The sequence below is a fragment of the Mustelus asterias genome, chromosome 13 (genome assembly GCF_964213995.1).
Source record: "Mustelus asterias chromosome 13, sMusAst1.hap1.1, whole genome shotgun sequence".
Classification (NCBI taxonomy): Eukaryota; Metazoa; Chordata; class Chondrichthyes; order Carcharhiniformes; family Triakidae; genus Mustelus; species Mustelus asterias.
In genome coordinates this window covers 17,022,269-17,046,133 of record NC_135813.1, presented here as the reverse complement: position 1 = coordinate 17,046,133, position 23,865 = coordinate 17,022,269, and the positions used below count along the sequence as shown (strand labels likewise).

Sequence of the window (23,865 nt, the reverse complement as noted above, 5' to 3'; positions counted from 1 at the left end):
AGGTCATCACAGATGATAAGTAAGTTAGCAGTAGCAGTTAGGAGCTATTGTTGGTTCTTGAAGAACTTGGCATTTCTATAAAGATCTGTGAAACCGTGACTACCTGATGTTGGAGAGTTAAAGAGCTCCATCTGCTGGGAGTGTGTGTAATTACCTCGGCCGGCTGCGTATTTTCCCATGTGCAAGTGTTAAGAAGTCATTTTGATTCTTAAGCAGCCCAAAGTAATTGTTAAGAATTATTCTTGCACAGCGTAAAAGGTCAGTGGTTTCAAGTTCAGCGATATTAGCAAAATCCGAGATGCCAGGTTGGCGGCACAGTGGTTAGCACTGCTGCCTCACAGTGCCCAGGGACCCGGGTTCGATTCCCGGCATGGGTCACTGTCTGTGTGCATAGTCTGCACATTCTCCCCCATGTCTGCGTGGGTTCCTCTGGGTGCCCCGGTTTCCTCCCACAGTCCGAAAGACGTGCTGGTTAGGTGCATCGGCCGTGCTAAATTCTCCCTCAGTGTACCCGAACAGGCACCGGAGTGTGGCGACTAGGGGGATTTTCACAGTAACTTCATGGCAGTGTTAATGTAAGCTTTACTTGTGACATTAATAAATAAGCTTAAACTTTATAATCGCTCCAACACCAGTGGCTGTGCTTTGAGCTACTGAGCTCTGTAATTCCATCCCTTGGGGTCCAGGTCCATAGGACTCTTAAATCGGCCTCACAGATGGAGGAGGTGGTTAAGAAGGCGTATGGTGTGCTGGCCTTCATCAATCAAGGGATTGAGTTTAGGAGTCGGGGGATAATGATGCAGCTTTATAAGACCCTTGTCAGACCCCACCTGGAGTACTGTGCCCAGTTCTGGTCGTCTCATTACAGAAAGGATGTGGAAGCCATAGAAAGGGTGCAGAGGAGATTTACAAGGATGTTGCCTGGATTTGGTGGCACGCCTTATGAGGATAGGTTGAGGGAGCTCGGTCTTTTCTCCTTGGAGAGACGAAGGATGAGAAGTGACCTGATAGAGGTGTACAAGATGTTGAGAGGTATAGATCGGGTGGATCCTCAGAGGCTTTTTCCCAGGGTTGAAATGGTTGCTACGAGAGGACACAGGTTTAAGGTGCTGGGGGGTAGGTACAGAGGAGATGTCAGGGGTAAGCTTTTCACTCAGAGGGTGGTGGGTGAGTGGAATCGGCTGCTGTCAGTGGTGGTGGAGGCAAACTCGATAGGGTCTTTTAAGAGACTTCTGGATGAGTACATGGGACTTAATAGGATTGAGGGTTATGGGTAAGCCTATATATAGGCCTAGGTAGGTAGGGACACGACCGGCGCAACTTGTGGGCCGAAGGGCCTGTTTGTGCTGTAGTTTTTCTATGTTCTAAATCTCTTGTCCTTAAAACCTATCCCTTTGATCAAGTTTTTGGTGAACTATTTACATGGCTCACTGGTTATATTTGGTAACATTTGACTGCATTAAAGGTGCTATCTCAATACAAGTTATTGTTATAACAGAGGTATTAAATTGTACCCGAAACAAATGTTGTTACAAGTGAGAAGCTGTTCCATCAGACCTACCACTGTAACCAGGAAATAACACTCATTGCATCTCTATCTTTTGCACTTTTAGATGTTCCTCAATTCTTTGCCTCTCTTCACAGCTACTTAGCTGCAGAATCTAACATTGTCTCTGCGTGTTGGGAGATTGCAAAAGGCAGCTATAGAGATAGATCTTATCCAGCATCGATCACTGTAGCTTTCATTGAGGGCCGTTGCTATGCACTGAGCACTGATAGGGTGGCATGGTGGCGCCCAAACAGGCATTGGAGTGTGGAACTAGGGGATTTTCACAGTGACTTCATTGCAGTGTTAATGTAAAAAGTTTATTTATTTATTTGTCACAAGTAAGGCTTACATTAACACTGCAATGAAGTTACTGTGAAAATCCCCTAGTCGCCACAGTCTGTTCGGGTCGATGCACCTAACCAGCACGTCTTTTAGAATGTGGGAGGAAACCGGAGCACCCGGAAGAAACCCACGCAGACACGGGGAGAATGTGCAAACTCCACACAGACAGTGACCCAAGCCGGGAATCGAACGCGGTCCCTGGCGCTGTGAAGCAGCAGTGCTAACCACTGTGCTACCGTGCCGCCCCGTGTAAGCCAACCTGCCACACTAATAAATAAACTTGTGCTTCACTTGAGCCTCCTCCTCTCTTTTCTCATCTAAATCTGTCATCGTCAGCCTCTATTCCCTCCTCCCTCATTTGCTGGTCTAGTTTCCCCTCAGGTGCATCTATATGAGTCACTTCAACCCCTCTCTGTGGTAGAGAGTTCCACGTTCTCATGACTTGCCACACAGCAGTTTTGTCTGAATTCCCTGCTGGATTTCCTAGCCACTGTGTTATATTGATGACCTCGAGTTATCCTCTTTCCTCACAAGATGAAACATGGCCTGGATTTTCATCAGAGCTCTGACAAAGGGGTCATCCAGACTCGAAACGTTGGCTCTATTCTCTTCTCACAGATGCTGAGATTTTTCAGCATTTTCTGCTTTTGTTTCAGCATTCCAGCATCCGCAGTATTTTGCTTTTATTTTATGAGAGGTGAAATATTGAGACCAGGCAGTAGATTAGCTCAAACTAATCAACAGCTGGGTGGATGTGTTCATGAGGGTATTTAGAACAGAATCATAGAATTCCCCACAGTGCAGAAGAAGGCCATTCAGCCCATCGAGCCTGTACCGACAACAATCCCATCCTATCCCCATAACCCCACACATTTACCCTACTAATCTCCCTGGTACTATGGGGCAATTTACCATGGCCGATCAACCTAACCCGCGCATCTTTGGACTGTGGGAGGAAACCGGAGCACCCGGAGGAAACCCACGCCGACACGGGGAGAATGTGCAAACTCCACACACAGTCACCCAAGGCTGGAATTGAACCCAGGTCCCTGGCACTGCGAGGCAGCAGTGCTAACCACTGTGCCACCGCGCTGACCACTCGATGATATCTTTTTGATTCTTTTTAACAGAAATAATTTGATTTGATTTATTATTGTCACATGTATTATTACACAGTGAAAAGTATTGTTTCTTGCGCGCTATACAGACAAAGCATACCGTTCATAGAGAAGGAAAGGAGAGAGTGCAGAATGTGGTGTTACAGTCATAGCTAATGAGAGTTGAGGTCTGATTTGAAGTGTAGTCGGGGACTGATTTGCTGGGTTTATTTCTCTGGAAAGCCTGAATCTGTTGAATTTAATGCCAGCCCACGCCGTGCCTGTTTTTTGCTAGCAGCAGCAATTGATCAAAGCTGGTTTCTGCAAACAGTACGCATTTTAAAAAATGGTTTCAAATGCTATTGGCGTCTTCCAAACGTGACCTGTATTTTTCAACAAAAGAGCGGATTCCTGCTGTCGGTGTCTGTGTGTCTGAGCTCCAGGAACGCAGCTAAACTTTCTCGAGCATGTCTGCTGTTTGTGTGTGTTGACAGCTGTGGCGGTCGAGTGGAGGTGTTAAGCAGTGGCCTGCCTGTCATCCTCTTGTGCCCTCTCGCACGCTGACGGCAGCTCCACAAATCAGCACCATCTGCCGTAACACTCAAACTGTCAGGAACATTCATTCTACACCGGGTTGAAGGATGGCACTGGAGTATAAATCTATCGTGGGCACATCCCTGGGGGTGAATCGAAGGATGGGGTGTGTAACTGCAGTGGATGGGGGGTGTGGGAGTGACGGCGTGACTGTTTTACTGGATGCAGAGCAGTGTGCCGGAACTGAAGATGAAGGAAGGAATCGGAGGATGCTCTAAGGAGGGGGGAATAGGTGATGTGCCAGTGACAGATCTGCTGGTGACGGCTCTTTGGCAGTGATTTAAGTTTATTTATTAGTGTCACAGGTAGGCTTATATTAACACTGCAATGAAGTTACTGTGAAAATCCCCTAGTCGCCACACTCCAGCATCTGTTCGAGCATATTGGCATGGCCAATGCACCTAACCAGCACATCTTTCAGACTGTGGGAGGAAACCAGAGCATCCGGAGGAAACCCACGCATACACAGGGAGAATGTGCAAACTCCACACTCCCGAGGCCGGAAGTGAACCCGGGTCCCTGGTGCTGTGAGGCTAACCACTGTGCCACCGTGCTGCCCTTAAACATCTGGGGACCAAAAGTCAACAAGAACACACAGCACCCGGTCACACCTCATGCATAGGTTGTAACTTTACAGCGAGATTTTATGACAAGTCTAACAGCGTGAAAATGGAAATTCTTGCCATTTCACTGATTGCCTGGGGGATTACGATCTGGACCCTCCGGGGGAGAGTGGAAACACTGGCAGTTGCATTACTCTGCGCATGTGCAGACTCCAGAAGTTGCAGTTGGTTTCAGTGGAGTAATAAGTAATGGAGTAAATATGGCACCCCGCATGTTTTCCCCGTGTCTGCGTGGGTTTCCTCCAGGTGAACCATAGAATCCCTACAGTGCAGAAGGAGGCCATTCAGCCCATCGAGTCTGCACCGACCACAATTCCACCCAGGTCCTATCTCCATAACCCAACATATTACCCTACCAACCCACTGACATTAAGGGTCAATGTAGCATGGCCAATCAACCTAACCCACACATCTTTGGAGTGTGGGAGGAAACCAGAACACCCGGAGGAAACCCACACAGAGACGGGGACAATGTACAAACTCCACACAGACAGTGACCCAAGACAGGAATCGAACTCGAGTTCCTGGCACTGTGAGGCAGCAGTGCTAACCACTGTGCCACCGTGCTCCCGTTTCCTCCCACAGTCTGAAAGACGTGCTGGTTAGCTGCATTGGCCGTGCTAAATTCTCCCTAGTGTACCCGAACAGGTGCTGGAGTGTGGCGACTAGGGAATTTTCACAGTAACTTCACTGCAGTGTTAATGTAAGCCTACTTGTGACACCGATAAATAAATGTAAATACTCTTAACAGTTTCACCATCATTGCAACTGCAACATCTGGATTGTGGCGAATCATAGAATCCTACAGTGCAGAAAGAGGCCATTCGGCCCATCGAGCCTGCACCAACCACAATCCCACCCATCCACTTATCCCTACATATTTACCCACTAACCCCTCTAACCTACGCATCCCGGGACACTATGGGCAATTTAGAATGGCCAATCAACCTCGCCCGCACATTTTTGGACTGTGGGAGGAAACCGGAGCACCTCCCGGAAACCCACGCAGACACAGGGAGAATGTGCAAACTCCGCACAGACAGCGACCCGAGCCAGGATTCGAACCCAGGTCCCTCGAGCTGTGAAGCAGCAGTGCTAACCACTGTGCTACCATGCCACCCATGTGAACACAGCATGTGCTCTATATCAGGCAACTGAAGCTCTGTGCTGGGTACTTGAATGGATGCCTCGGTCGGCAATTTTGAGATTCTTGCACAGCCACTATTTGGTTTTTTAAAAAACCCTTAAAAGTCATAAGGAGCTCCTGGAAAGTTTTAAGGAATTTTGATAACTGTTGTTATGCTTCAGGTCAGAAACTCCAAAGTGTTTTATGAAGCCCGCTTGAATCATAAGTTTTGCATCTTGAATTTGGCTAGGATAAGCATGAGATGTTCCACTTCAAGTGTGTTTCAAAAGACCCACTCGGGAGCTTTTAGCAAACAAAGTTTATTTAAGAATGTAGTTAACATGTATAGTAAGAAAATTAGCAAGAACTTTTATCAATTGCAAACAAGAAAAAAACCAACTACAATAACGTATAACCCTTAACAAATGTATCTAATGTGTTCCAAGCAAACCTATCCCATAGACAACAAAAACCCTTTTCACAGGTTTAACTCCGAGTAATGCTCACTTGCTACTGGGATCAAGTTCTCTGGGTTGAATGCGGATTTCAAATGATCTTGAAAACTCAGAGCAGTTTGTAATTGTATCAGCTCCCCAAAATCCCAAAGCACAGATTCTTTACTGCAGCCACCAAAACACAGATTCTTTACTCAGGATGACAATAAGCTGTGCTTATTTCAGCTAACTGGTAAAATTTTCAAAATAAAAACCCAGAGAGAAAGAAACTTCTTTTCCAGCTTGCTTCTAAGACTGCCTCTAACACTGCAGCCAAAGCGAAACTGAAACATGACATCTTGTCACCTGACCTGCCCACAGTTTTTTCTCTCCTCCCACAATGACATCACCTACGGCTGTGAGCATGATAAACACTGACTGTGAGAGCTGCAGAGATCATGATGAAAAAAAAAACACTTCTTAAAGGTACACTAACATCACACTGTGTAGGTCCAGCACTTGTGGTACATCATCATGGTGTGTGATTATGGGTGGCGGCGAAACAGTTGATGCTATTACACTGGGATGATTCTGTGCAGCAATTTGAAAGTATCTGGCGGGGGGGGGGGGGCGCGGGGGGGGGGTGGTAATTCATGTCTGTAGAACACATGGTTAATTTAAAGTTTCTGTAGAAGTCAGTGAGCAGAGTCAGCAATCCTAGCAGGCGCCAGCAGGAATTCGGAGAGAAATACTTCTGTACGTGTTTAGTTTGGCAATACTAAAATGGTAAACAGCTTCTGATTGTTTGCAAGTTATTTTATTTTAAGTAGCTTTTTGACCCAAATATGTTGTGGACTGTTTAAGGAACTCATTTCTGGCCAGACTTTTGTAAATCTGAAAGTCCTTTTGCGTGCAGTCTTTCAATTGTCTGAAGTGAATTCTTCTCCAACGTTGCTCAAACTATTAACCAGTGAATAATGAAGAAAACTTCTAGTTGGAGAAACCAGTTGTTGTTTAAATCACAACAGGAACAAGTTAGACCAGAGTATATCTAGATTATTGTGGTCACTAACCTGATTGGTCAGTTGTCGCTCAGTGTCTTTCATTTCTGGTTTTGTTTCTTCTGATATTTATTTCATTATAAATCTTTATTAAAGTTTCTGCTTTTTAAAACAATCTGCACTTTAATGTCTTCCAAACAGTTCAAGTCATCACCCAGTAAGAAGGTGTCTATCGCAGGATGGATGGTCATTCTACCTGATGACCCAGAGCACCCAGATATCTTTCAGCTAAGTGATCCTGATAAAGGTGAGCAACAGAGGGAGAAAGAGCCTATTCTCTCAAATCCTTTATATCATAGAATCCCAACAGTGCAGTAGGAGGCCATTCAGCCCATCGAGCCTGCGCTGACAACAATCCCACCCAGGCCCTATCCCCGTAACCCCACGTATTTACCCTGCTAATCCCCCTGACACTAAAGGACAATTTTTCATGGCCAATCAATCTAACCCGCACATCTTTGGACTGTGGAAGGAAACTGGAGCACCCCGAGGAAACCCATGCAGACACTGGGACAATGTGCAAACTCAACACAGACAGTCACCCTAGGCGGGAATCGAACCCGGATTCCTGGCTCTGTGATACAGCAGTGCTAACCACTGTGCCGCCCCTTATATATGATGATCTCATACTGGAGCCCCCCCTTTAGAAATGACCCTCAATGACATAGCAACAGACCTGATAGATAGGGTCTTGATTAATAAGGGGATCAGGGGTTATGGGGAAAAGGCAGGAGAATGGGGATGAGAAAAAAATCAGCCATGATTGAATGGTGGAGCAGACTTGATGGGCCGAGTGGCCTAATTCTGCTCCTATGTCTTATGGTCTTATGATCTCCAACCTGTGAAATATTGCAAAGTATTTTCAGATGAAACTCTAGTTAAGTGTGGCAAAAGTATCTTTGCGTGTGTGTGTGTATTGGTGGAACAAATACACAATTCATAACGAAACAAGAGCAGGAGTAGGGCAGGCTCGATGGGCCGAATGGCCTCTCTCTCCACTGTTGGGATTCTAAGATTCTATGACTTCCAGGATTTTTCCCCATGCCTGCTCTGCCATTCAATAAGATCTTGGCTGGTCAGATTTTGACTTCAACTCCAGTTTCCTGCCTGTCTGTCATTATCCTTGCCTCCCTTAAAAATCTGCCTACCTTGACCTAAAAATATTCAATTATCAGCCTCCAAACACTAATGACCCCGAAATCCCTCTTCATCTCCATCTCAAATGGGAAACCCCTTATTTTGAAATTGTGGCCCTCCTAGTTCTAGATCTTCCCTGGAGGGGAAATATATCCTCTCAACAACTACCCTGGCAAACCGCCTCAGAATCATATGTTTAATAAGATCACCCCTCATTCTTCTAATGGCTGTGGCACAGTGGTCAGCACTGCTGCCTCACAGCGCCAGGAACCCGGGTTCGATTCCCGGCTTGAGTCAGTTTGCACATTTTCCTTGTGTCTGCGTGGGTTTCCTCCCATGTGCGGGTTAGGTGCATTGGCCATGCTAAATTGTCCCTCAGCGTACCCGAACAGGCACTGGAATGTGGCGACTAGGGGATTTTCACAGTAACTTCTTTGCTGTGTGAAAGTAAGCCGACTTGTGGCCAATAAATAAACTTTAACTTTTAAAGCAGGCCCAGCCTGCTCAACCTTTCCTCTTAAGACAATCCCTTCGTCCCATAGGAATCAACCCAGTTGAACCTTCTCTGAATCGGTGGCACCAGAGGTTAGCACTGCTGCCCCACTGGGCCAGGGACCCAGGTTCAATTCCGGCCTTGGGTGACCGTCTGTGTGGAGTTTGCATGTTCTCCCCGTGGGTTTCTTCTGGGTGCTCCGGTTTCCTCCCACGCTCCAAAGATGTGCAGTTTAGGTTGATTAGCCATGCTAAACTGCTTAGCAGAGTAAATGTGTGGGGTTACGGGGAAAGGGTCTGGATGGGACTGTTGTCAGGGCAGGCTCGATGGGGCTGAATGGCCTCTTTCTGCACTGTAGCGATTCTAAGATTCTCTGACACTTTAAAAATTCTGTCCCCTGGCTGTGAATCATTGCGTGCTCACACGTTTGATCTAATGATAGCCGTGTTATAGACCGTCTGACAGCCAACATGTTCGCAGATCCCAGTCAGACTAGTGAAGATGGGCATTTTTCCCCAAATGAAGGAACCCGTTGATTCAGTATAAAATTCTTTTCTCCCAATATTCCCGTCATACATCCGTGTCTTCCCAGCTTTCTTTTTCAATGAAACTCACTTCTTTGAAAGCAAAAGTGTTTCAGGGCATTGCTTACCTCCTGACCCTGATTGCTGGAGTGTGACTTGTGTCAGCCTACTGCTATCCAGCCAGGAACTCCCAGCCCACCTGTCCACAGAGAGTGTGTGCGCAACACCGAGACTGTACCACTTTGGAAACCTGCACCCAAAAAATTTGACCTAAAGTGCTAAGCTGAATTTAACTGGCTTTAATACATTTCTTAAAATGGATACATTTTCTATATACATGATGTGTGTCTCTGAATCATTGCACTGTCACTGCTAAGGTTGCATGGTGATGGGGTATTCATTAAATTGGTTCAACATGAAAGAATTGCTCAGTGCATCACTTGTTGAGTAACAGGATATTAGTTTCTAAGTCATTCCAGGCGTCAATCTTTGAAGCATGGCATCTGTTGACTGTTCAAACGAGTCACCTTTGGACATATTCGTTATCTGGAAGGCTTTAACCAGCACATCTTTCAGACTCTGGGAGGAAACCGGAGCACCCGGAGGGGAACTCCGCACAAGCAGTGACCCGAAACCGAGAACCCAAGTCCCTGGCGCTGTGAGGCAGCAGTGCTAACCACTGTGCCGCCCAAGGATGTCATTGTGTGAGGAAGGATGTCCTTGCTATAGAGGGGGTGCAGCAAAGGTATACCAGGCTGGTTCCTGGGATGACAGGTCTGACATATGAGGAGAGACCAAGTCAGTTAGGATTGTATTCATTGGAGTTTAGAAGAGTGAGGGGGATCTCATCGAAACTTATAAAATTCTAACAGGGTTAGACAGGATAGATTCAGAATGTCCCTGATTGGGGGGGGCAGAACTTGGGGTCATAGTTTGAGGATAGGGGGTAAACCTTTTAGGACTGAGGTGAGGAGAAATTTCTTCACCCAGAGGGTGGTGAATGTGTGGAATTAGCTACCACAGACTGTAGTTGAGGCCAAAATGTTGTATGGTTTCCAGGTGAAATTAAATATAGCTCTTGGGGCTAAAGGGATTAGAGGATGTGCGGGGGAAGGCAGGATCAGGAAATTGAATTTGATGAGCAAAGTGAATGGTGGAGCAGGCTCGAAGGGCCGAATGGCCTACTTCCGCTTCTATTTTCTATGTTACTATGTTCCTATGATGACACATCTGCTTTTCGCTTTCAGGTAATGTTTACAAGTTCCAGACCAGCTCGAGGTTTCATGCAATATTGTGGCACAAGCATTTGGATGATGCATGCAAAAGCAATAGGCCTCAGGTAGGACCACTCAGAACGTCGTCCAAAGCGCGCCTTCGCTGATAACTGCCGCAAAGAGGTCACGTCACATTAAATTGCAGGATTAATCGGAAGAAAAAAATCCCAGCTCACACAAAGCGCGAGCGCATTATTAAACACGGTTTTGTTCTGGTGAGGGCCGTGCTGCTCTTCCCAGCGGGTTTTATCTGATGAGGGAGTCGCTATTGTTTCCCCTGCAGAGGGTCGGGTTAAAATGGCAGTTCGGGGCTTCCATGATGTTATCAGAGCCTGAGCCCTTAGCAATGGAGAGGTCTCATTGGCTTTGTCAGGCTGAGAGTCTTTGCTGCCTAGGAATATCAGAAATGGGAACAGGAGTAGGCCATTTGGCCCGTCAAACCTGCCCTGATGATGGCTGATCACCTACCTCCACGACATATGAAAATACAATTTTTAGGTTTATTTATTAGTTTCACAAGTAGGCTTACATTAACACTGCAATGAAGTTACTGTGAAATTCCCCTAGTCGCCACACTCCGGCGCCTGTTCGGGTGCACTGAGGGAGAATTTAGCATGGCCCGTGCACCTAACCAGCACGTCTTTCGGACTGTGGGAGGAAACCGGAGCACCCAGAGGAAACCCACGCAGACACGGGGAGAATGTGAAGATTCTGCAGACAGTGACCCGAGCCGGGAATGGGACCCGTGTCCCCTGGGGCTGTGAAACAGCAGTGCTAACCACTGTGCCACCGTGCTGCCCACAGTGGAGTAGATAGATGCAGAAAAGTCCCTTGGCATTCCAGCAGCCGGGGGTGGGATCAGATAAGCGCACATGTACCTGTTTCATTCATTATTCCTGGTTAGCCGTAAAATAAAGTTGCAGACCCTTTCGTCCACTGACACAGTCCAAGCCATTGAAATAACAAATAGTTATTTTCTTTAATAACTTAGGAGGTAGAAGGTAGTTTCCAGACCCTATTTTAATAATTTGCAACATTCCTTTGATCTGCTAACCACGCACACTGAGTGATCTGCGCAGGAGAGGTCAACAGTGGCCATAGGGTTCACAGCGACCACCTCCTTTCACTTTTTAGGTCACAAAATTATTTTATTATATGCAAAACAGTTTTAGAATATTAAATATCAGGTTGTGCTGTCTGTGGCAGCTTCCGGCCCAGCTCCCTGGGGCTAATGTTGAATTGAGTAATGTGGACCAACTCTTCCAACGCAAGATGCCAATTAGAAGGAAGCAACATCTCTTGTAGTCAGGCTGAGTGTTAATTATGCAGTGGGCAAGTTACGCATTCTCCAGTCCATGAAAAGTCAGCAACCACAGAAGCACGGGCCCCAGCGGGGGACAGAGGAGTCCTCAGAAATAAGGTGATTTGCTGGCAACCAGGAAGACCCACTGAGGCCAAGCCATCTCCTCTTGGTTACACAAGTCAAGTCAGTTGCTCCCAGTTTCAGATTTGGACTTGTAAGAACTTAGTCGTGTTTACAAAACAAATGTCTGAATTCACGCGCAGATGGAGTGTGAGATGATTCGCGCTATTTTGGGGCTTGCTAGTTCTTGCTAATGACAAGAACGGAAAATGCTGGAAAATCTCAGCAGATCTGACAGTATCTGTGGAGAGAGAATAGAGCCAACGTTTCGAGTCAGGATGATCCTTCGAAGAGTCATTCAGACTCGAAACGTTGGCTCTACTCTCTCTCCACAGATGCTGTGAGACCTGCAGAGATTTTCCAGCATTTTCTGTTTTTGTTTCATATTCCAGTATCCGCAGTATTTTTCTTTTAATTCAATAATAATCCTAGATATGCAAAGAGTCTTTGAATGCCTCGGAAAGGCGTTGATAATTAACATGACATTTAAGGGAATTAATGTGGTTGTTTAATGTGCCCAGTTGCCCCATTTTTGGTTCAAAATTCATGCATCAGACTCCAGGGAGAGCATGTTACCATTCCACGTGTGACTATTGTTATTTCACCTGTCAAATGCTATTGAGCGAGATGTGTTCCTTTGATTTGAGTAAAGCAAAGTCGACGTTGAGATAGTCAGAGGTTTTTCCCCAGGGTGGAAGTGTGAATTACAAGGGGGCACAGGTTCAAGGTGAGAGGGGGAAAGTTTAAGGGAGATGTGCGGGGGAGGTTTTCATGCAGAGAGTGGTGGGTGCCTGGAATGCGCTGCCAGAGGAGGTGGTGGAAGCAAGTACATTAGCAACATTTTAAGAGGCATCTGGATAGGTATATGAATAGGGAGGGAATAGAGGGATACGGACTGAATAAGGGCAGAAGGGTTTTTTTTTAGTTTCGTTAAGGCATCATGATCGGCACGGGCTTGGAGGGCCGAAGGGCCTGTTGCTGTGTTGTACTTTCCTTTGTTTTTTATTTGTGCCTTATTTATATGAGGGTATCACGGTCATAGGGTGGATTCAAAAACTAACACATAGAATAGTAATGTTAAAGTTGCATTGCAGGCTAAGGGTGAACTCGCAGCTCCCAATGGCGTGTATTACCCATTGTAGCCACTTTACCTTTGCAGTCACCTTCACTCAGAAGCATGTTTGGTGACTTGTTTGTGTCCAAGCTTCCACCGATTCAGTTGGCTTGAGGAGGTGGTGCACTTAATGTAAATAGTGGCCAGAATTTTACCGGCACGCCCCACCCCAGAATCGGGCCGGGCGAGGCTCACAGAACGGCATTCTCCATTGGCCCTCAGGCGGGATCTTACGAGCCTTGGGCGGGCAAGGCGGTAATACTCCAGCAAGTGTGTCAGGAGGCAGCAGAACCATCTGGAACTCACTGCCCGAAAGGATGATGGAGGCAAGAACCCCCACAACATTTAAGAAGCATTTGGATGAGCACTCAAAACGCCACAGCATACATAGCTTGACATATGAGGAGCGTTTGAGGACTCTGGGTCTGTACTTGATGGAATTTAGAAGGATGAGGGGGGATCTCATTGAAGCTTAAGAGCACTGAAAGGCCTAGATAGAATGGACGTTAGAGTGGAAAGATGTTTCCATTAGTCGGAGAGACTAGGATCCAAGGGCACAACCTCAGAATAAAGGGACAACCATAGAACCATAGAAAATTACAGCTCAGAAACAGGCCTTTTGGCCCTTCTTGTCTGTGCCGAACCATTTTATGCCTAGTCCCACTGACCTGCACTTGGACCATATCCCTCCACACCCCTCTCATCCATGAACCCGTCCAAGTTTTTCTTAAATGTTAAAAGTGACCCCGCATTTACCACTTTATCCGGCAGCTCGTTCCACACTCCCACCACTCTCTGCGTGAAGAAGCCCCCCCTAATATTCCCTTTAAACTTTTCTCCTTTCACCCTTAACCCATGCCCTCTGGTTTTTTTCTCCCCTAGCCTCAGTGGAAAAAGCCTGCTTGCATTCACTCTATCTATACCCATCAAAATCTTATACACTTTAGAACCGAGATGAGGAGGAATTTTTTCAGCCAGAAGGTGGTGAATCTATGGAATTTATTGCCACAGAAGGCTGTGGAGGCCTGGTCATTGAGTGTATTTAAGACTGAGATAAATAGGCTCTTGATTGGTAAGGGGATCAAAGGTTATGGGGAAAAGGCAGGAGAATGGGGTTGAGAAACCTATTAGCCATGACTGAATGGCAGAGCAGACTCAATGAGCCGAATGGCCTAATTCTGCTCCTATATCTTATGGTCTTATCGCTACGGACCAAGTGCTGGAAAATGGGATTAGAATAGATAGTTGCTTGATGGCTGGCACAGATATGATGGGCCAAAGGGCTTCTTTCTGTGCTGTAAAACTCTATGGGCGGGATTTTACGGCCTCCCTTGTTCCATAACCATAAAATCCTGCCCAAGGTCAACAGACATTTCCATCGTCCACCCTTCGCCTGCTCCGATTACATGGCGGGCGAGGTGGTAACCTTCCGGCCTACGACTCTGTAACCACAGATGGCCATTGACTCATACAGTTATATATAATATACAGTAAATGGCAGTCAGAGTATTGATAGGCAGAGGGATCTGGGTGTACAGGTACACAGGTCACTGAAAGTGGCAACGCAGGTAGATAAGGTAGTCAAGAAGGTCTATGGCATGTTTGCCTTCATCAGCCGGGGCGTTGAGTTTAAAAATTGGCAAGTCATGTTGCAGCTTTATAGAACCTTGGTTAGGCCGCACTTGGAATATAATGTTCAGTTCTGGTTGCCGCAACACCAGAAGGATGTGGAGGCTTTGGAAAGGGTACAGAAAAGATTTACCAGGATGTTGCCTGCTATATAGGGCATGAGCTATGAGGAGAGGTTGGAGAAACTTGGTTTGTTCTCACTGGAATGACGGAGGTTGAGGGGCGACCTGATAGAAGTCTACAAGATTATGAGGGGCATGGACAGAGTGGATAGTCAGAAGCTTTTTCCTAGGGTGGAAGAGTCAATTATGAGGGAGCATAGGTTTAAGGTGCGAGGGGCTAGGTTTAAAGGAGATGTATGAGGCAAGTTTTTTACACAGAAGGTGGTGGTGGGTGCCTGGAACTCGCTGCCGGGGGAGGTGGTGGAAGCAGACACGATAGTGACTTTTAAGGGGCGTCTGGACAAACGCATGAATAGGATGGGAATCGAGGGATATGGTCCCCGGAAGGGTAAGGGGGTTTTGGTTCAGACGGGCAGCAGGCTTGGAGGGCCGAAGCGCCTGTTCCTGCGCTGTAATGTTCTTCGTTCATGTGCTTCCCCTCCTTTTCAGATACCCACTAACCTTATGTCGTTTGAGTGAACATATGGATCCAGTACACATGATGTGATCAAAGTGCCAACCCAAGCAAATGGGAAATAAAACTTTTACGTGAAGGAAAAACAAAGTTTAAAAAATACGATCCGATGAGGAGAAATCTGTGCATCAACTGCCAGCGTTGAATACTGAAGCACTTTTTTTTGAAGCTTACTACGTGACCCCGAAATGATTTTGGTATGTCCTGAAAGAGGAAGTGAACAACTGCTCCTAATTTATGGCACCAACCGCAGACATTAGGCACAGTTTTAGCATTGGTGAAACTACAAAGACTGACCCACACTGCGAGGAGCACAGTTGTCGACCAAGGAACTGTGCGTAATAACTGCTGCCTGATTTTTTTTTTTAAATGTCTGTTTTTATTCTTAAGCTGCTTTATTGTAACGGAACAATTTTTAGCCCATGTTGGGTATTAACTTTCTTATGCACAAAACGTACTACTGACAGTGTTAACCGGCTGCATTGAGTGGCATTTAGAACAGTAAATCAGTGAAGAGAGTTCTTTTTTTTTAAATTAAGTGCACTGAACTTGTCTGGCACTGAGAATGCCTCACTATTGTCTGCATTGGTGGATAGTTCTTAGATTGTTCTCGCGATCTTCTCCAGCTGGTGGAGTTTGAATCCATTGTGACATTCGAGCAAGCCTCTCAGTTCACACCCTTCCCAAACCAATTTATTTTTTATCTTTAATCCACCCCCCCCTCCCCTCCCCAACCAATCTAACTCTTGCTTTGCCAAACGCAACCCACCTCCATGCCAGACAGTATTTCAAAGTTGTGTATGTGTGTGTTATTTTTTTCTGCTCCAAACTCTTTGGCAGTACCAATCTCTAACTGGCCACTGGGAGGTTCAACAGAGCCACGCAGGGATGAAACCTCCCCGAGGGAGAAACATTCTGTTCACACAACACTGCCGGGCAAAGGAAGCATTGGACGATCGATCCAAAGCTTTACCGTGCTGGATTCGGGGGGCGTCACATCACCAGGTTACGCCAGTTATAATTCTGTTGTGGACAACTCAAGTGAAACATATTTGGATAACGTGCATCATTTTATTTTTTGCCATGCAACTTGATTCCAGCACCCCTAAAGACACCTTCAGTTTCTAATTAACTATTTCGAATGACTTCTGCATAAATGTTGCAATAGGTATGTAATGTAATGTATGATGGGCCCTCACATTGTCGTGGTATTATTTAAAAGGTTGAATATGGTAGTTAATATACAGCCAGGGTATGTAACAGAACCCAACTTCAACATGAATGAAACTTGAATGGTTTTGCAACATTATCTGAACCTGTTATAACCTGTAAAATACTCTGTGCCACTGTGTGTTGAACTGTATCTCATGGTTTCCACATAAAGTGTATTCTGTTTCGGCCACACTGAATTAATTTATTGTGAACTATCTTTCAGGCAAGCTAAAGTGGTTAGATCTGTGCGAAAACTAAGCCTCTAGTTCTGGTCCTATCTAGAGGAGACAGTTGTTGTCAAGCACTTGTTTTGGACACAGGTTTAATCGCCTCCGTCAGATTGCATTGACTGGCAACACCTCTGATGAGAGATGTAGGATTGCTCAGATTTTTCTGCACCAGAGTCCGAAAGTTTCTCTTTACGGAGGCAAAAGATTCTGTTGTAACTACGGAATTAACTCGGGAATACTCTAGGGAATCAAAATACACAGCCGCTTTTGGTGTTGCCCACAGGTTAGCACCTGTGATTTCCCCATATACCTGGGCCCCAGTCAGCTGCAGTCTTTTGAAGAGAATGAAACAGTTGCTTCCTCACTGGTGGGAGTGCTGGAGCGCAGGTTATCCGGAGCTGCTGTGACGGTTGCTGGATTAAGAGGGGGGATTGGAAACAGTTCACCAGAGGGTTGCAGTCCTCTAATTGTAGCTGGAGCCTCAAGGGCAAGTCAAAACCAAATTCACCAGTGGCCTGTGCAGCCTGGTGATGTACACAAGTATCCACACACATGTACACAAGTATCCGTGTGCCAGTTTTAGCTGATGAATTAATGAATGAACTGTCTGCACCCCTGGCTGTGATTGGTGGAACGGGGATGCAGATGGTGGCTAGGTTGCTCCGTATTTCCAAGTGTGGTTCAGGAAATTCCCAAAAAATACCCATCAACAAGCAGAAGAGGTTTTACTTTCAGTTTGGAAATAGTTTGCCATTTGTCAACTTGGCGGCACAGTGGCTAGCACTGCTGCCTCACAGCGCCGGGGATGCAGGTTCGATTCCCGGCTTGAGTCACTGTCTGTGTGGAGTCTGCACGTTCTCCCAGTGTCTGCGTGGGTTTCCTCCGGGTGCTCCGGTTTTCTCCCACAGTCTGAAAGGCGTACTGATTAGGTGAATTGGCCATGTTAAATTCTCCCTCAGTGTGCCCGAACAGGCGCCGGAGTGTGGCAACTGGGGGATTTTCACAGTAACTTCATTGCAGTGTTAATGTAAGCCTACTTGTGACACTAATAAAATAAACTTAAACTACTGCTGAATCCGAAACGTACCCATCCTGCAAATATTATGGACAGTATTTGGCTTTCATTCTTCAACCCATGAAGTCCTGCATTTGGGTTGGAGTTTCCTTTAACCCCTCGCACTAACTTGACCTTTTATTTCGAGCCTCGTGACTCACTGAGCTCTTGTGGGAATTCATTACAGTCATGTTGTTTGTGGCCCCTTATTATCCCCACCTGTTCCTGTTCTGTTGATGTACCAAACACACACCACTTCCAGTTTCATTCTCAGTAAGTTTGCAGACAATAATATCGACGATCAAACTTACTGTAACGAGGGGAAATAAAAATTGGCATCCCCATAGAATTTCACCCCCCCACGTCGCTCCCTCCCCCGCCAAATTTATACGAGCTGAAAATTTGAATGAAAATGGCAAAGCATTAAAATGATGCTTAGAGCCTTGCCACGGAACAACTCCACAGCATATTCCCCTTTCAGAGCTCCAACACACAAAAGAGCTTGCTTTATTCAACATAGGATTGATAGGGAAGACCAGGTCTGTTTCAGAGGTTTGAAATTTGCACTTAATATGGAATGTGTACTAACGAACGAGAGAAATCAAGCACAAATCATGTGTCGGGCTTAGTTGCCCTATTTTCTGATTCGCCACCGCAACCCCATGCCCATTTTCATGCCAACATCTACCCTCAGATTGGTACAATATCTGAAGCCCTTTGTTTTGTGCCAAGGTGCAACTGGACTAACAGGTGGCATGACCACCTCTGTCATAGGAAAACTATGGAATTCCCAGATAAAAGTTATAGGTCACATAGGGGAGAAAATGACTTGATATCATTAAACACTCAGTCATTTTTCTTCCATGAACTGTAACACTGTTAACATCAGTTTCTCTTAGAACATGGGAGGTTGGTCTAGTGGATGTTCAAAGTGCTCTTTTCCTAAGCTCAAGGCAACACAGTGGTTAGCACTGCTGCCTCACAGCGCCAGGGACTCGGGTTCAATTCCGGCCTCGGGTGACTGTGTGGCGTTTGCACATTCACCCCATGCCTGCATGGACTTCCTCCGAGTGCTCTGGTTTCCTCCCACTATCCAAAGATCAGCAGGTTAGGTGGATTGGCTGTGCTAAATTCCCCCTTAGCGTCCAAAGATGTGTAGGTTAGGGAGATTAGCCACGGTAAATGTGTGGGGAATCCAAATTCTATTTTAAACAAGCAGCGGCACGGTGACAGAGTGGTTAGCACTGCTGCCTCAGAATGCCAGGGACCCGGTTTCAATTCTGGCCTTGGGTGACTGTGTGGAGTTTGCACGTTCTCCCCAGGTCTACATGGGAAACTCTGGGTGCTCCCGTTTCCTCCCACAGTCCAAAGATGTGCAGGTTAGGTGGATTAGCTGCGCTAGATCGCCCCCTTAGTGTCAGGGAATTAGCAGGGTAAATACATGGGGTTACTGCCTGGGTGAGATTGTTTGTCGGTACAGACTTGATGGGCTGAATGGCCACCTTCTGCACTGTAAGGATTCTATGAATGTTGAATTGTTGAAACCATTTTTAAAAAAAATATTACAAATGTCACACTTCTGCTGAGTTCAATTATAATCCAGAGTTTTATCTTCTCTTCAAGATATCTGTTGACACTTGAATTCAGATTTTTATTTGTCTTCAGTTCACTAAATATCAGTGTGGTTGGTTGCTCTTTGCTTTCCTGCTTTGGAGGTTCCATGACTCGCCCAAGCGTGGCCAGACAACTCGAGTTCACTCCAGCTCCACCACACCCGCTCAACGTGAATTCATGTTTAGTGTTGATAGTGTGGGGACTGCTGCCAACATCACCTTTTTATACACAAACATTGACTGAGGTGTGCACACACACTGACTGTCAGGTTTGCTTGAATGCAATGGGTTTGACCTCTGTAAAAGTGCTAAATAAAAAGCACATTAGTTTAGTTGAGGCAAGTGCTGGATCAGCAGACGTTGCAACTGTAAGTTTTTACACATTCGGATAGTATTAGGATTTTCCTATAGCTCCGAGAGAGGAAAAAAATAAACTTGGTGACAGATGAAGGTTATTCGCATGCCATTTGTGTCAACGTGTTTGTTTCTACAACTGCTAAGCTAATCTGTTTTAACTACTGAACTCAGACTGCCCAAATGGATGTCCTTTGCTAAATTATTTGTTACCTCAGGCTTGTATCAAGTTGCTGTTTTGTCAGCTTGTTACATTGATGACGCAGTTTCACTTACTCAATAAACAAATTGCTGTTTCAAAAAGCTTTCCTGCGATTGCAAATACTCTGCTCGTTTTTCCCAAAATGTGTTTTTGTTTGGACGACGGGGTTGGGGGGTCATTTGGTACTTTGTAAAGCGTAGTCTTGGTTTTGTACTTCATTACTATTTTTGTGGTGTGTACAAGATGCCTACTCCTGCTCCTTAGTTATTATAGCAATTTTTTGCTTTACATTAAAGTGCTGAGCTATCATAATGTGATTTTGCCATGTGAATACCTTTTTTCACAATTAACACCAGTTAGGATACATGAACAGGCAGGGAATAGAGGGACATGTACCACTGAGGGAGTGGCAAAAGGTCTTTGGTCAGATGTCAGGCTTGGTGGGTCAAAGGGCCTGTTCCTGTAGTCCTTGGTATGGTGTGCATAATAAGGGAACGAACATGGAGTGGATATCAATTAATGGTTACTAAGGAGGTGGTAACTGATCAGTGGACACAGCCAAAGCTAACACCCCCACCCCAACCTCAACCTCCAACCCCAACTGACATCCCAGCTGCAATGCTGTGCTCCACAACTACCTGTAACTCAAGTCAGGAGTTACAGTCCAACAACAATACTGGAATCTAGGCAGCAAGGATGAAACCTTGCCCAGGTCTGATTTTGCCATGTGACCGGTTGACAAAAATTACACATCCAATGTATCTGCCAGTCTTTTCTCAATGGTCAGTAAAGCGATGGAAGGAATCACCCACACTGTGTTGTCAAGTGACACTCACCAAGTACCTGTACACCAATGTTCAAATTGGTTTCACCAGCTCTACATCTCTTAACGGATTCAATATGCAGAATCACTTCTCTTTTGCTCTCCAACTTCTCCTGCACCTGTGTTATATTCCTACAGGTCCCACCACAGCACAACTGTTGCAGTGGATGGTGATTATTTCCCTTATCCTCTTGTATGAAGAGTCACCCAGTCTCACCTTCATTTCGCAGTCTACAGGGCAGCCAAGCCAAAGGTGAAGAATTCAATATTATGTTGATGGTGCTTCAAATGCACATTAGCATGCAAAATGCCCAATGACTTCAGATCCACAGCAACTTGGGTGACCTGTAACAGAGTGCATTTTAAGGGCAAATAGGGATGGGCGATATGTTGGGCTGGCCAGTGACACCCATATGCCATGAATGAATTTTTTAAAATCATCCATCTCTAGCCTTACTTGGATCCAGTACACATGATGTGATCAAAGTGCCAACCCAAGCAAATGGGAAATAAAACTTTTACGTGAAGGAAAAACAAAATTTAAAAAATACGATCCGATGAGGAGAAATCTGTGCATCAACTGCCAACGTTGAATACTGAAGCACTTTTTTTTTGAAGCTTACTACGTGACCCCAAAATGATTTTGGTATGTCCTGAAAGAGGAAGTGAACAACTGCTCCTAATTTATGGCACCAACCGCAGACATTAGGCACAGTTTTAGCATTGGTGAAACTACAAAGACTGACCTACACTGCGAGGAGCACAGTTGTCGACCAAGGAGCTGTGTGTAATAACTGCTGCCTAATTTTTTTTTTTAAATGTCTGTTTTTATTCTTAAGCTGCTTTATTGTAACGGAACAATTTTTAAAACCGAAAATCAGTGAACAGCCATGAGAATTTTACTAAGGTTGCTTGGGGATTAAAATTGAATAAACAGAAGTTTGACTCAGATCAAGGATCTACAATAAGCTTTTTGGGATTAACAAGCCATTTGCTCACAATACACATCATTCCTTGCTTCATCTTCCATCGCTTGAATTTAAAATAAAGTTAAAAGTCACCGTGTATAATTTTTGAAAAAATCTTAAATACAAATGGGCTTTTCCCTTTGCAAACTTCTTTCAACTGATTCCAATTTGTGGTTAATAGGAAGAAAAATTTCATCAATATGTACAAAAACAAATAGTCCTACATTTAGACAGCTATTAACTGCTAGAATTTGATTATAATTGTATTGTTGTACATCAATGTTTGCCATGCAGCATTTGTTTCCTCTCTCCTGGTTTTATCTGTAATACGATACTGTCATTCCTCGCCTCTCATTCACATCTGTTTGAACTGCTTTTATTTATTAGTGTGTGTAAACTACATTCTGAGAACTGCACCACATGTATAACCTCAAGGGAACAATACAAATACAGGTAGCAAAAATGCCTGAAGGTTTCAAGTAGTCGTTCAGGAGGAGTGAACGGTATTGCAGACATTGTGCCTCGCTCAGTCTTGCCACCTTCATGGTATCACTCAGCTCCAGCCCAAACATGGGCAAAGGAGCTGAATTCCTGAGACGTAGTGAGCAAGGCATCCCTTAATACCAAGGCAGTATTAGACCGTGTTATGGCATCGACGAGCCCAAACGACACTGAAGTCAACAGAAACACAAGGAACATTCTCCAGTGGTTGAAGTCTCCTATAAAAGGAAGATAGTTGAGTAGCTCTTGGATGTCAACTCAGACAGGTCATCTCAATCCCAGGACGTCACTGTAGGAGTTCCTCAAGGTGGTATCCGAGGCACAGCAATCTTCAGCTGCTTCGTCCATGATCTGCCCTCCTCAGTGGGGATGTTTGCAGATGATTGCAATTTTCAGTACCATTCATGACTCTTCAGATACTGAAGCAATCTGTCTCCATTAGCTGCAAGACCTGGACAACATTCAGATTTGAGCTGTGAAATGGTAATTAAGATAAGTGCCAGGGGCATACGTAAGAAACATGATGGGACTTTCTCCACTTACATGGATCAGGACAACGTGCACGTGCACACAAAAAGCCCAACACAATCCTGGAAGCAGTAGCCAGATCTCAGTGGCCATAAACATTTACTCCCTTCACTATGGGTGCACGGTGGCAGCAGTGCACTCCATATCCAAAGTCCACTGCAGCAGTTTGCCCATTCTGCTTTGAAATCAGCTTCCAAACACAGCTCTTGTTACCTAGGAGGTCGAGGGCAGCAGACATACTGGAAAACCATCTCCACGTTCCCCTCCTGACTCTGAATTATACTTCCATTAATTCACTGCTCTTTCCTAGTAACAGTGGGGTACCTGCACCAGATGGACTGCAGCAGCTTAAGACAGCAGCTCAAAACCCTCTCAAGGGCAAGTAGGGAATGCTGATTTTTTTTTCCTCCCCATGAACAAATGTTTTAAAGAGTCAGCATGTCAATTTTTGCATTGTGTGCCCATGAAACTTTTATTTGGTCTGGAGCATCTTTTTATATTACCTGAGTGACAACAGATTTATGAAGATTCATGGGATTCGAATGTTTAGGCAGATGCCAATATAACTAATTACTAATACTCAGAGGAGAACAAGAGGTGGTGGTGATCGTCGAATTTGCATTTTAATTGCTTTTGTCAATCTAAATTAGTCGTGCCAAAATAAGGACTTAACTAAGCTTCATTATAATTAGTTAAGGGTCTGACATCATAGAATCCCACAGTGCAGGAGGCCATTTGGCCCATTGAGTCTGCACCGACCACAATCCCACCCAGGCCCTATCCCCATGCATTTCCCCTCACTAGTCCCCCTGACATTAAGGAGCAATTTAGCACGGCCAATCCACCTAACCTGCACATCTTTGGAGTGTGGGAGGAAACCGGAGCACCTGGAGGAAATCCACACAGACACAGGGAGAATGTGCAAACTCCACACAGACGGTGACCCAAGTGGGGAATTGAACCCGGGTCCCTGGTGCTGTGAGGCAACAATGATAACCACTGTACCGCCCACAAAGATTTAATCTTACACACATGTAAGATTTAATTTTACACACACATTTCCGTTGCAATTATTGGCTTGTGAAAGTTTATAAACCACAGCTCACCACTCTACAGGAAATATACCATAGCTACTGTAATCATAGAAACCCTACAGTGCAGAAACAGGCCATTCGGCCCATCAAGTCTGCACCGACCACAATCCCACCCAGGCCCTACTCCCATATCCCTACACATATTACCCGCTAATCCCTCTAACCTACGCATCTCCAGACACTAAGGGGCAATTTTAGCATGGCCAATCAACCTAACCTGCACATCTTTG

At 45.4% G+C, this 23,865-nt stretch overlaps 1 protein-coding gene across 4 annotated transcripts in view; it reads left to right on the top strand.

Moving 5' to 3' along the window:
- The window catches only part of ralgps1 (Ral GEF with PH domain and SH3 binding motif 1), a 758,896-nt gene extending 738,865 nt beyond the window's left edge, over nt 1–20,031 (top strand). For all 4 annotated transcript variants that reach the window (XM_078226428.1, XM_078226430.1, XM_078226431.1 and 1 more), the window contains 3 exons: nt 6,968–7,073; nt 10,228–10,319; nt 15,032–20,031. In XM_078226428.1, coding sequence (XP_078082554.1) covers nt 6,968–7,073; nt 10,228–10,319; nt 15,032–15,061 — 228 coding nt within the window. In that variant the 3' untranslated portion in view covers nt 15,062–20,031. The remainder of the gene's footprint in view (nt 1–6,967; nt 7,074–10,227; nt 10,320–15,031) is intronic.
- Nucleotides 20,032–23,865: the final 3,834 nt, after the last annotated feature.